At 38.5% G+C, this 12,721-nt stretch overlaps 1 protein-coding gene across 2 annotated transcripts in view; it reads left to right on the plus strand.

Moving 5' to 3' along the window:
- The window catches only part of LOC115427525 (phospholipid phosphatase-related protein type 5-like), a 68,125-nt gene extending 59,874 nt beyond the window's left edge, over positions 1-8,251 (plus strand). Inside the window, exons 4-8 of one of the 2 annotated variants that reach the window (XM_030146111.1) lie at positions 1,789-1,909; positions 2,267-2,517; positions 3,762-3,938; positions 5,492-5,619; positions 6,262-8,251. In XM_030146111.1, the coding sequence (XP_030001971.1) occupies positions 1,789-1,909; positions 2,267-2,517; positions 3,762-3,938; positions 5,492-5,619; positions 6,262-6,370 (786 nt within the window). In that variant the 3' untranslated portion in view covers positions 6,371-8,251. Of the gene's footprint in view, positions 1-1,788; positions 1,910-2,266; positions 2,518-3,761; positions 3,939-5,491; positions 5,636-6,261 lie in introns of both variants that reach the window. The other variant, XM_030146119.1, reaches the window with a different exon arrangement.
- The last annotated feature ends 4,470 nt before the right edge of the window (positions 8,252-12,721 follow it).

The following is a 12,721-nucleotide window of genomic DNA, read 5'->3' on the forward strand; positions in this document are numbered from 1 at the left end:
TCATTTGAGCTTTCTTTTGAGCCTGCACTGTTTGGCTGATATAGGTGTCACTTCACTTTCTGCAGTGGCTTCTGCACAGGATGATGAGTGAACATGGCTCTCTAGAAAACTATTAGAGGTTCTGTGAAAGTACTGGTTGGTCAATTACAAATTCAATTGTTCTGTGTTATTCAGATTTTCAATGAGAATGTGGGTCTTCTTTATTTTTTGGCATTTGATTGTCAGCATGCTACATTTACTGTACATCTACACCTGACGGGTGTAGCATTCATTTTTCTATAGCTCATATGTTGTATTTGGTTGGGGTCTTTTTCATGAAGACAGTGAGTGATGTGTTTCTAGAACAGCTTACAGGTAAAAAAAATAAATAAATAAAAAAAAAAAATAAAAAAAAGGTACTTATGATCCAGCTGTCTAATCTTTGGCACCCACTAGCTTTGCCAAACTGCCTGCAGCAAGGTAGCAACCATCTACAAGCTCCAAGGATACTGATTAATGGCTGACCCTACACACAAACCCCCCTTTAGAAATAAATAAAGCTGAGTCTGTGAGGAGAATATTCTAGCAGATCCACGATAAGAGAAGCTGACATTTATTGAAGCCAGTTGAGTTTGCAGAATCAGGTTTACATACTGTTGCTACCAGGCTGCTCTCAGTGATTCAGCAGGTCATGCTCAAAGCATTAATGTTACTTGGAAAAAGAAAGAAAACAAATATATAACTGAGCATGGTTTTCTTTATGAATGTGTGTAGATGTGAGAAGGGGAGTGGGGCTCTCACTCCACGAACATGCATAGGCTCCATATTAAGGATCCAAACTCTTTCCTTAACATATGTAGCATCGGTGCTTTAGCAATCATGTTCTGTCATGCTCCAAAGATGTGAATAATGCTGATGCACAGTTCTCACTCCTCTTATTTAGGCCTGTGTCAGTGGTTCTTAGTCTATGAGTGCTGGCGTAAACCACAGCCTTCATCTGTCCTACTATGAGCTTTGGTGCATTAGCATCATCCCACGCTCCTGGCTCTGTGCCAAGCATATTGTATGAGTACGTAACCTACATCTATCTCAGTTCCTGTCAGCAGGGGTCCCTTGATCAGTACACTGGGTGCACTGGTCTCCATAAATGTCTTATATGGTGTTTAGTCAATTTAAATCACTGTCAAAAGAGATCAATGACCATCTGATTTCATTTAATTATTAAAGGCTTGAAACTGCGAATAGCTGATGAAGCCAGAGGATATGTCCACTTTAAGTAGAGCGTTAACATGTGTTATAGCAGTAATAGCAAACCCATATAGCAAATTAAAGGGGTAAGGCAATACTTAATGCTTTAAAAATATTTAATGAAGATTTCATTGGATGCATTTGATTTATGTTATCTCTTCACTTTCACATTATATTGACCTCCATGGCAAGATTAATGACCACAGTATGATTTTAAAGCTGCAATAAAACTTGAGAGAAATGAGCAAAAAAGAGAGAGATAAATGGTCTATGAGACATTGAGGCCACCAAGCTCTCACTGTGATGAAAGCGGATGGGAGGTGTAAAATGTTGGAATTCACTAAAGCAGCATGAAATTAACCACATAATGAGAAAACACTAAAGCAGGAGGGCAGGGAAACATCTCATCTTTGCAAGGCCAAGGGAGGTATACTCATAAATAATATTGTTTCTTACCCCCTTGATAGAATATGTAGTAAAGTATGTCAGTCCTTAATTGCGCAGTTTAGTTTTCTGTTTGACAAAAACATTTGTGTTTTTTCTCTGTTTCTTTTTTTCCAGATCTTGATTGGGGAGGTGACCAGTTTTTTTGTCAAAACAGAGGGTGCTCAGGAGAAGACCATAGTGACGGCCGACTGCTGTTATTTCAACCCTCTTCTCCGTAGGATCGTACGGTTCCTTGGTGAGTCACAGTTCTACAGATCAGACAGTAGACGGTAGTGCTCCTCTGTCATACGTAGACTGACCAGACAGAGAACTAGTCATTAAATTGGATTTCCTGTGGGATCATTTCTCTCACTCCTCTATACAAACCCTGGCCTGTTGAATTTCTATAACCTTTTTCATTATCTCTGTGGCCTGTATTTATCAAAGTTGTGCATTATTGAAAACCATAGCCTGAAATATATCTAAGTAAAGACTATCTGTCTGGCCTTTCCCTCCCACACAGCCTTCAGTCTGTATCTGTTAAACTCCAATCTACTTTACACTCACACATCAGCTCTTCCTCACTCTCACTGTTCTTCATTTTTTCATACAGGTGTCTATTCCTTTGGCCTCTTTACTACAACCATCTTTGCTAATGCTGGCCAAGTGGTGACAGGAAACCAGACGCCTCATTTCCTGTCTGCCTGCAAGCCAAACTACACAGCCTTGGGCTGCCAGTCTCCACTGCACTACATCACAGATCACCGGGCCTGCACAGGAAACCCATACCTGGTGGCATCCGCTCGCAAATCTTTCCCTTCCAAAGATGCTGCACTCAGCTTTTATTCAGCCATCTACACAGTGGTAGGATATGAAAAGATACAGAGATGCACTGAATGTTGAAGGCTGGCTGTATAATGAAGACATTCATTGGGGTGGAAAAGGCCATGTTGTTAAATGGTAGAGCTCACCATGCTATTGACACTTGAGTGTGGTCTGCTATTGTCTGATGGGTACACTGAAGTGAAAACATTCTGGACGTCCAGAATACTTTTGTAAAGCGTAGTTAACGTTGTGAAAGGGACTCTTTTACCTTATAACATAATGGTTCTAGGTGGCACATTGGTGCAGTGGTTATCACTGTCACCTCACAGCAAGATGGTCCTAGGTCTGATCCCAGCACTGGCCATTTGCATGTTCTACTTGTGTCTGTGTGGGTTCTGTCTGGCTTCCTCCAACCGTGGAAAGACATGCACCTTAATAGTTTAACGACTGAATGGTTGTCCATGTACTGGCCATGCAGTGAAGTGGCAACATGTCCATGGTGCTGGGATACAGACCCCCATGACTCTCTTGACGATTAAGCAGTTTGGAAGATGAATGACAGACCTAACCAATCTATCCAAGGGATGCATAAACCCAACCATACTGCAAATGAAAGTTATTTACAATAGAAACAACAAAACTCAAGCTCTGTCAAGGTGTCAGATCTATCATGAACCTAAACCTTGTGAGACTTACCTCATATATAACATTACACATATTTTTGCCTGTGCTTGGGTGTAACGAGTCAAACAGCACCTATGTAAGTGTAGACACTTCATAAAGGTACTGTTTATAGACAGTTTATAGGTTGGTTACAAGTGAAGCAGTGAGGACTTTAAGACTATAAACAAAACAGTTACAACCTCTCAATGCATTATAAATATTAAATTGACAAAATTTCGGACAAAACATGACATACAAGCTATTACCAAATCCCATGAAATAGATAAACCTGGATTCCTTTGAAATTATGACAAAATAAATAACTGATGAGGTCAGATAGTAAAAATAGTACATTATACCTGCTGGTGATGCATGCTTGGACCTATTAATTTAGAACTATTATTAATATTAAAATTAGTCTAAATGTCCTAAGTATGGTTAAAACTGGTGTGAAACCTTTGTTCTCCTCCAAAACTTCTACAGTTGCACATTGTGATAAACATTCATGTCTGTTTTTTTTGTCTTTTGTGGCTTATTACAGTGACAGTTAAAGAAGTTTTGAGTCCCAGTTCAGCTCATCTTGAACAAATAATTGTAAAAATCCCATTTGTGTCTTCCAGATGTACGTGACCCTGGTGTTCCAAACCAAAGGGACCCGTCTGACCAAGCCCACCCTCTGTTTGGTGTTACTTTCCCTGGCTGTGCTCGTGGGTGTGGTGAGAGTGACTGAACACAGAAACCACTGGAACGACATCCTGGCGGGATTTGTGACCGGAGGGGCCATCGCTGCATTTTTGGTGAGAAGACGAAAACTGGGTGTCGGAGACTCTGTGATCGATAAGAGATGGAGGAGGAGATTGGTGCACCTAGGAAAGATTAAAAATAGATTGAACCCAGAGTTAAGGCAAATTAAAATAGTGTAAATTGGTCTTGGATGTCTTGGCTTTAATCTATTTTCCAGAAAACCTCTTAGAATGATTATTGCTTTAAAGATTAAAGTGCTACTTGTGGTTCATCCCTGAGCGGTGCTAATCATCCATATTAACTCATCCAGACAGAGCAGTTCATGCAATGGATTTTTTTGTGATTTAACAGAACACATCAGGCACATAGAAATCACACAGAGAAAGGATTCTTCAAGTCAATACAGTGTGCTGCTGCCTCACCATAAAATAAAACCAGTCAATATCACCGCCAGTGAACTGTTTAATAATAACTTTATACATCAGCTATATATAATAGATAACTGGGTTTGATACCAACAATAAGTATATATTTATTGATCAATGCATGTTGCAAATTACCAGTTTCATGGATCTTCGATACAAATTCCAAATCAAAATGTTAATAAACAAGTGGTGCCAGGCACAACAAACCCCGCCCCTTGCACATATTTCGCCCATTATAAATGAATGGGAATATTCTTAAAAATCATACAAAATTTGAAATTTGACCCACCTTTCCCCAAATATAATGACATCTATTCTGGGCCACTGGCAATCTATAAACCCAGTTTAGTATGAATTGAACTAATAGTTTTGCTAACAAAATGTTAACAAACAAACAAACAAACAAACAAGTGGTGCCAGGGACAACAAACCCCGCCCCTCGCACGTATTGTTGCTTATTTTTGGCATCAATCCAGCTGATGTCATTATGTCTATGCATATGCTGACGTCATCATATGAATTGTCTCTATATATGTGTCAAGTCTGAGGTAAATTGAATCTAAATGGATGTTTCTATAGACATTTGAAATTTCACCAATTATAAGTAAATGGAGAAAAAAAAAGATTTTAAAAATTCATTAAAAATTTTAACTTTGACCTACATTTCGATCCCAATTAATAAGATCTATTCTGGGTCACTGGCAATATATAAACCCTATTTGGTATGAATTCAACCAACATTTTTGCTGCTAGAGTGTTAACAAATAAACAAACAACCGAACCAAAAACAATACTTCTGCCTCCCCTGTGGGGGGGCGGGGTAATAAGCTATTTATGAAGGTAGAGAGAAGGCACAGGTCTTGAATTTTTCTTTTTTTTTTTTTCAAGAAAATCCTTCACAGGCCTACCTCAGTTACTGTAAAGCTTTTGTCCCCCTCATGCCTCCTCCAACTATTCCTTCTGTCTTGTTGTGTCTTCTTTTTTTCCTTCATATTGATCGATGTTTTTTGAAAAAAACCCTGTCTTTAGGCAAGGCAAGGCAAATTTATTTGTATAGCACCATTCATGCACAAGGGAAATCAAAGTGCTTTACAGAGGTATAAACATAAACACATAAAATTACATAGGATTGCATTTATACTGTGGTTCTGCTGTTACTTCTTTTCTTTGCTCTCCATCAGGTATCATGTGTCATCAACTATTTCAAGCAAACCCAGTTGGCTGCACCAGCTCCTCCTCCACAACGTCCGGAGCCTCCGACTGGACTCCCGCTCCTCAGTCTGCCCCGTGTGGAGAGTCCACTCGAAAAGTTAAGTGGCCTCCAGGTAAGGGGAGGGGGCAGCAGTATGGAGGAAAGTAGAGAAAAAGAAAGCTTTTTTGTTTTCATATGTTTGGGCACGCAATTTGTAGGTATGTATATGGAGCTGTTTAGTTTTTACTGGTAACCTTTGTAACTGCATGAGTTTTATGTTTGTCTGTTTATTCTTTTGACTTTTACTGCTATGTTCTCATTATGCTGGATTTTTTTTCCATCTGAAAAGTTCACTGTGAAAGATTTTGAGGGGTTTTAGGAGGTGGAAATGGACCACAATATTGAGAATTTTGTCATGCTGTGTTTTCATGAGCCAACATATTTCCACACTAGTTCACATGTGGCATCCAGTGTTAACATGCATTACCATCACTGTCAATGTTTAAGTGTGAACCTGACGTAATATCCCCTTAACCAAAAAGCCCACAGCGGACAAACCACAACAGACAAACACTAGCTCTTATGAGTGTTTTCAGTGGCCACCGTAGTGGAGGGTGAGGCAAGGGGAATTTAGCTGTTTGCAGTCTACAACTTAATTGCTTATTGACATCAAATACACACTGAGCATTTCAGTGATTTGTGTTGGTCTGTACATGTCGCCTGCTTGGCTGATCTTCATCTTTATTCTTCTGTTTTCAGACTCCAGGGTTACCGTATTCTGAGATCACATGACCATCAGCCAATCCCGTCCCCCACCCCTCCCGATGTACTTCTCCCCTCACGGCGTTGCCTCACCAGCGCAGTCTAGATCTGCCCTCTGAATGCCCCCCACCATGCCCCGCCCATCCTGAAGGACGGCATCCTCTCCGGCGAGTCAAGTCCACCCAGGTCTGAGGATCTGTTAGTCACATGAGACTAAAAAAAGCAAAAAAAAAATGGCTGAAAACTGTGATCTGCTTTTGGATCTCTGCTCCAGGAGATGGACACGTCCAATCCTGTTGTGTGCCGTTTTGCCGCCCAAGTGGACCTCATTTTCCGTTTCATAAAAGACCTGATGAATGGCTCACCAAAGCCAGAGCTGTTGAAGCAATACTGTGCCCTATTTCCTCGTCCTTTTTTCCACAAAGACTCAGCAGTTACTTCTAAAGATTGTTGGCTGGTGATCACTTGATAAAACTTGATCAAATCAAAAACTCAGCTGAGCTGAGGATTTGCAGATGGAAGAAAAGCCTAATCACTAGTGGTTTATCCTCAAAAGACCATTTTGTAACACTCAGGAGAAATAAATGGAAAAAAAACTGACAAAAGTCCTTTATATAATCACAATGCAGGTACCATCGAACTTTTGGTACAGAATTGTTTCTGTTCTCAAAACTAAGAAAAGACTCTGTCAAAGAAGAAAGCACTTTTGTACATTAAAGCACAGATGAACCAGTTCAGTTCAGTAAACTGTGTTGTATTCTATTTGTTTTTGAGGGATGTGGGTTTGATCTTTTGCTGTATATTGTTTGAAAGGATTATACACACTAGAGTTGTGCTACTGACACCACATTTGTTTTGAGACATCTGTTCATTCATCCCCTCTGAAATGAACTACACCAGATTTCAATCAACTTAAATAACTTTTATCTATTTATTATTCAGATGTGTGTTTATTGATGTCTGTAGGATCTGTGTTCATGCTGTGAAGTATTTGACTTACTGCCTAATCCTGTGTAGAGTTCTGTCTGTGTTAGTTTGAACAAAACTCTCACTTTTTCCTCTTCCCTTCACTAGTTTTTGATTTCCATGTGTCTCCTCCTTTTCTTTAAATGACCTTTATCCAACTGTTAATGTATTTGCTTCTGTTTGTTCACAAAGCACCAATCTGACCTTTTCTTAAACAAATGTTTTTTTTGAAGAGGAGCATTAACAGCAGGTGTTCATTCTCTGTGCTTACCATCATCATTTCTTCACAATGAATCTAGGAAACCAACGGCACAGACTAGTATGTATTAACACAGTGGTAAGACCTTGGAGCTTTGTATAGTTTTGTACAGTATATAGGTTTCTTTACACAGTATATACTATCGTTAAAGCATATGAATTATATGAAGCTACCTGAATCTGTCTTGCAGGAACATGAGTGGTAGCCTGATCTAAAGTAGGAATGTAGCGCATTGGAGAAGTGTGTGAAATCTAACAGCATGGTTGGTGTGTTTGGCTCACAACTTGCTTTGGTTCTGCTCAGTTCAGAAGGACACTGCAGGAAGCTTATACTACACAATGGGTTATATAGAGAAGAAATTATTATGGTTTTGTTAAGCGTGTGTGTGTGTGGATGTGCGTGCTTATTGGGATTCCTGAGTATGTTTGTAATGAGCACACTGTATGGCAGCATAACTGTTAATTTGGCAATCTGTTTTCTTAAGTTAAACTGTCAAAAGTAGCTGCTATAATTACTCACTTGTGCTGGTGTGTAATTCCAGGCCTTCAAAGGACCCCTGCCAAGGCGTCCTAACAATGCCTGTTATAGCAGAAGGTGCTCATTATAGCTCTGAAATTACCTACAGTAAAACTTTTCAGTCTGAACTTTTGTAACCAACTGAAGAGGTAGAGAAGTCCATAACAGTCCAAATAATGTTATTTTTATGTTAAAATGTCTCTGTTTTGTATTTATTTGCCAAAATAAATAACAATTAACACTTGGTTTCTTTGTTTTAACTTTTTTGATTTGTTGAAATTCCTCTCACATTAGTCAGGAGATAAAGATAGCAACAAATTATGGGAAAATTTGATGGGAGTCATCTCTTTGGGGATGATAGTAGTTTCATTCATAGGGCACAGATGAAGCATGTGTTATGGCCTTCACCACAACTGAACATTTATGGGAGATTGTGGACCAGTGCAAATTGGGGAATAACTTTTGAGGAATTGTGTTCATTCCTCTAGAAGATTTCAGATATGTTGACAGAGATAGTGAAGTTCCTCACCAAGTGTGTTACTGTTGTTTGTTACTTTAATTTGATACCCATAATTGCTGTCACAGCTACAGTTTGTTTCAAATTAATAACATACAGTAGGCATTAAACATATGCATAGAGTGGTGGGTGTAGGATATATTCACTGTCTGTTGTGAATATCAGACTAAGAGTAATACGCTTTTTTAACAGCAAGTACTTTTCCTTGGCCATGTAAGGAAATCATCAATGTTATTAATAAGATTATCCATGGTTCTGCTTTAGTTATATTTGTCTTAATAAGCTATGTCAATATGACAGTGAACCAGCAGCAGCAGAATCATGAAACCAAAGCAGATAAATTAATATAATTTGCATTCATGCCATATTAAGAGTGTCTCATAATAGCTGGCAATGTGAGCTGTGTCCTTGTTTGATCTCCAAGTATAAGCTGTATTAAAATAATACAGTACCTGCAGCATAATAAACTCCAAAACATGGCTTTTTTGCAGTTTAGATATCAGCAATTGTATTCTCTGTCATGCTGTATACAAATTGTCAATTCAGTGGTGAACTGCAGCAAAATTTTTTTTTTTTTTTTTTGTCTTAATTTTTGAGCTTCTCTGATTAGTATTTCATAACTACCTATGAATTTGGTTGCTTTTTTTGTCCTTTTTGGGAGGCAGAAATATCCATAAACATTACTATTTTGAGTTTCAACTCAAACATGATGTGTGATGTGGAAAATTAAAAAAAAAAAAAAATGATAATAATAATGAATGCCACAACTGGTAAAGTGTTGCCCCATTGTGCAGATGGCCACATCACCTAAAGTAAATGAAACAGTATATATATATTTTTTTTTATCAAGAAATGAGCAGGCAGGATTATATAGTTCTACGTGACAGGAATTGTGGATGTATTTAGAAAAACCCTGCAGACTTGAGAGGTTGCAGCAAAGTGCGTTGAACACAAGATGGCAGCGTTCACCATGATAAACTGAGGAAAAGGGCAGGCTTTCAGAATTCACCAGTTTAATGTTTATGAAATCAAACAGCACATTAGTCATGTAAAAACATGCTAAAATAGATACAAGCCTTTTAAAACGTGCTTCACTTGAGACCTCTATCAGCCCACATTAGGCATTGGTTATGAAACTAATAAAGGTAATGTAATGGCACAATTACTTTGAAATGATTGAAATACAGGCTCATTCTGCCTCTCTCTTCTCTCTCTCTTAATTGCCACAGTCTCTCCCCGCCTCCTCTTTGTGTTCCTTTGAGTTTGCGTTTGTCAGTCTTGTTAACGACAAGACACACATACACACACGCAAACAGAGAACTCTCTGCACTCTCTCAACAACATTATCTTTTCCGGAAATTGCTTCTCAAGCACAGCCGGAGCCCCATTAGAAAAGAAGAGCTCTACGCTGTAACCTTTTTAAAAAGCCATTAGTGATGCACCTGCTTCTCTGCCTCTCTTTCTCTCTCTCTCTCTGTCCCTATTTGTGTGTCCTATTTGTCTCTCTTGTTAACACTGACACACACACAGTTTCTCCACCCTGATTGCCAGCTTCCCCATCCTCAGTCCTACAAACTGACTAGTGTGCGGCATAAGCATCCTTCCACTCCAATTAGAGTATGAATCACTGACATTTTAAAGTTCTACCTCAGAGTGCAAAACCACTCAATTTAATAATTTACGTGTGTTATTCTAATGGTTTGTGATTACTAAATCAGTATTTTGGACATGAGTAATTCTCTCTCAAGCCTACACATGAGGAAAACTAATTATTTTATAGTATGTCATGTCACCACCAAACTGCCTGGGTTAGTCAATAACACATGAATGACAAAACTAATTCGAATGATTCAGATAAAGTTTTACACTGTTTAGCATGATTAAGCATGCAATGTCAATGACTCGTTCCTTTTACATTATTTTCATGTAGTGTTACATCTTTTTTTCTTTTTGATAACTGAAATTGTTAATGTAGTCCTCTCAGATGTAAGTTTCTAATTTGTTTTTGCTATGGAAATGTCTACATAATTTTAATTTACTTTAAATGCTGCTATAAAATTACATGAATACACACACGGTAAATATATTTAAATATTTGTGGATGAGTGGTATAACATGCATACATTTTCTTAGAAAAATGATGTCAGTGAACAAACTGATATTCTGAATATACTGTATGTAAACAATTGTATGGTCATAAATGTGTTCAGAAGTGTGTGCATGCTCATGAGCTGAACTTTGCAGAAAGAAAGAAAGAAAGAAAGAAAGAAAGAAAGAAAGAAAGAAAGAAAGAAAGAAAGAAAGAAAGAAAGAAAGAAAGAAAGAAAGAAAGAAAGAAAGAAAGAAAGAAAGAAAGAAAAGCATGTGGATTATGATAAAAACTACATGGATGAGTGTGGTTTATTGCATCCCAAAACAAACCAGCAGCCCCTGGGTAATAAAAACGTACTATCTGTCATAGTAAATTACAAATATTGGTCTTCGCCTTGCTGCAGTCTCCTGATTATGCTCAATGGTCTGCCTCTGACAATTATGAAGCCATTAACACTGAGTGTGTGTGAGTTTGTATGTGTGTATATGAAGGGAACAGAAAGAGAGAGAGGCTTCACAGCTGCTTATTTGAGGAAATATGCAATTGGATCTTTATAGCCTTGAAGGCTCCGGTACCTCAGAGCATCAGTTGTACATGTTTGCTGTCTGTCTGCAGGTCTGGTTCTGACATCTCCGACCAAAATAAAACCAGCAAAGTGAGAGTCGTGGCAAAAAAGGGCAGGGAATTAAGATGTTCCTCTACTACAAAGAATCTTTACAAAACCCTATTTAGCTTTTGTTAGGAGCTTGTGTGTGGATCATTACTTACAAGCAGCACTCAGAAACACACATACACAGCTAAACACACACACACACATTTTAGGTTTTGAGAGGGCAGCTCCTTTACAGGCCACCAGATGAGCAGAGGATTATAAAGGGCCTTACCACCAATCCCATCCAGCATGTCTGCTAGGGAAGACCATCAACCGGATACAGAGGTCCCAGGAGACTGGATTAGGATTTTCAAGGCACACACACAATATCCACATCCACACACAAACACACACACAACATCTCACAACGTAAAAACCTCTGTTCAGAGCCTGCAGGAAAACCCATTGGAGACATGCAAACTGAGTCTATTAGGATTTCAATCCTGATGACTGGCTCTAAGCGTTGTCAAACAGCATGAAGTGTCACTTTTAATATCACTTCCAAAATACTTAATAGCCCTGCAATTCATTTTACTGATGACCTCTATAAATGTAGATAAAAACACATGCTAGAATAGCATTACAACAGTGAAATGTAACCCACATTTCAACCTGTGGGAGGATTGTAATGTGAGTAACTCTTTATATTGGTGTGTTCCTAATCATGAAAAAAAAAAAAAAAAAAAAAAATCACTTATCACTAGATTATTATAATTTCATACAGTCTTGTGGCCATTTAGATCTAGTTTTGGAAACATCTTACTCAAAGCTACCACAAACTGTGTCTTAAAAATTTCCATTGGATTGAATCAATATCATACTGTAATAACATTAAAATATTATAAGGCTCACACAGTAGACAGACTGGGGTGATTTATTGCATGGATATTGCACAAGGTTGCATAGTATTTTACAGGACTGTCCACTCCAATGATGGGGATAGTTGCACAAAGAGGAGTAGGTAGGAGTCACAAAAAACCACAGTCAACATAAATATGCTATTAAATGTATAATGCCTGATGTAGCTTACTATGTGAGAAAATAAAAACATGGAGCAGGTCCATTTTACACAAACGATCTCAAAAAGCATCTTTAAATATGTTGATGTGATGCTGTAATTTAAAAAAAAAAATCTCCATCTGCATTTGGGTAGTGTGATTCTAAGACAAACTAATTGTTGCACATCCTCATTACACCCAACACCGTGTCCCTGTTTTTTTTTTTTTTTTTTTTTTTTTTTTTAATTTACTATGGCCTGACGTGGCTACTCAATGGACTCTTTGAGGTTCATGGACCCTAGCTTGGGAACCGCAGCACTATAAGGGATGTTGTTCAGCGGCGGGGCTGGATCTGGATGGAGGTCTGAACAAGAGGAAGGGGTAAGGAGAGGAGAGGAGAGGAGAGGAGAGGAGAGGAGAGGAGGAGAGGTGAGAGGTTGCAGCCGAATTGCATGGG

Source organism: Sphaeramia orbicularis, chromosome 1, assembly GCF_902148855.1.
Source record: "Sphaeramia orbicularis chromosome 1, fSphaOr1.1, whole genome shotgun sequence".
In the NCBI taxonomy this organism is placed as follows: domain Eukaryota; kingdom Metazoa; phylum Chordata; class Actinopteri; order Kurtiformes; family Apogonidae; genus Sphaeramia; species Sphaeramia orbicularis.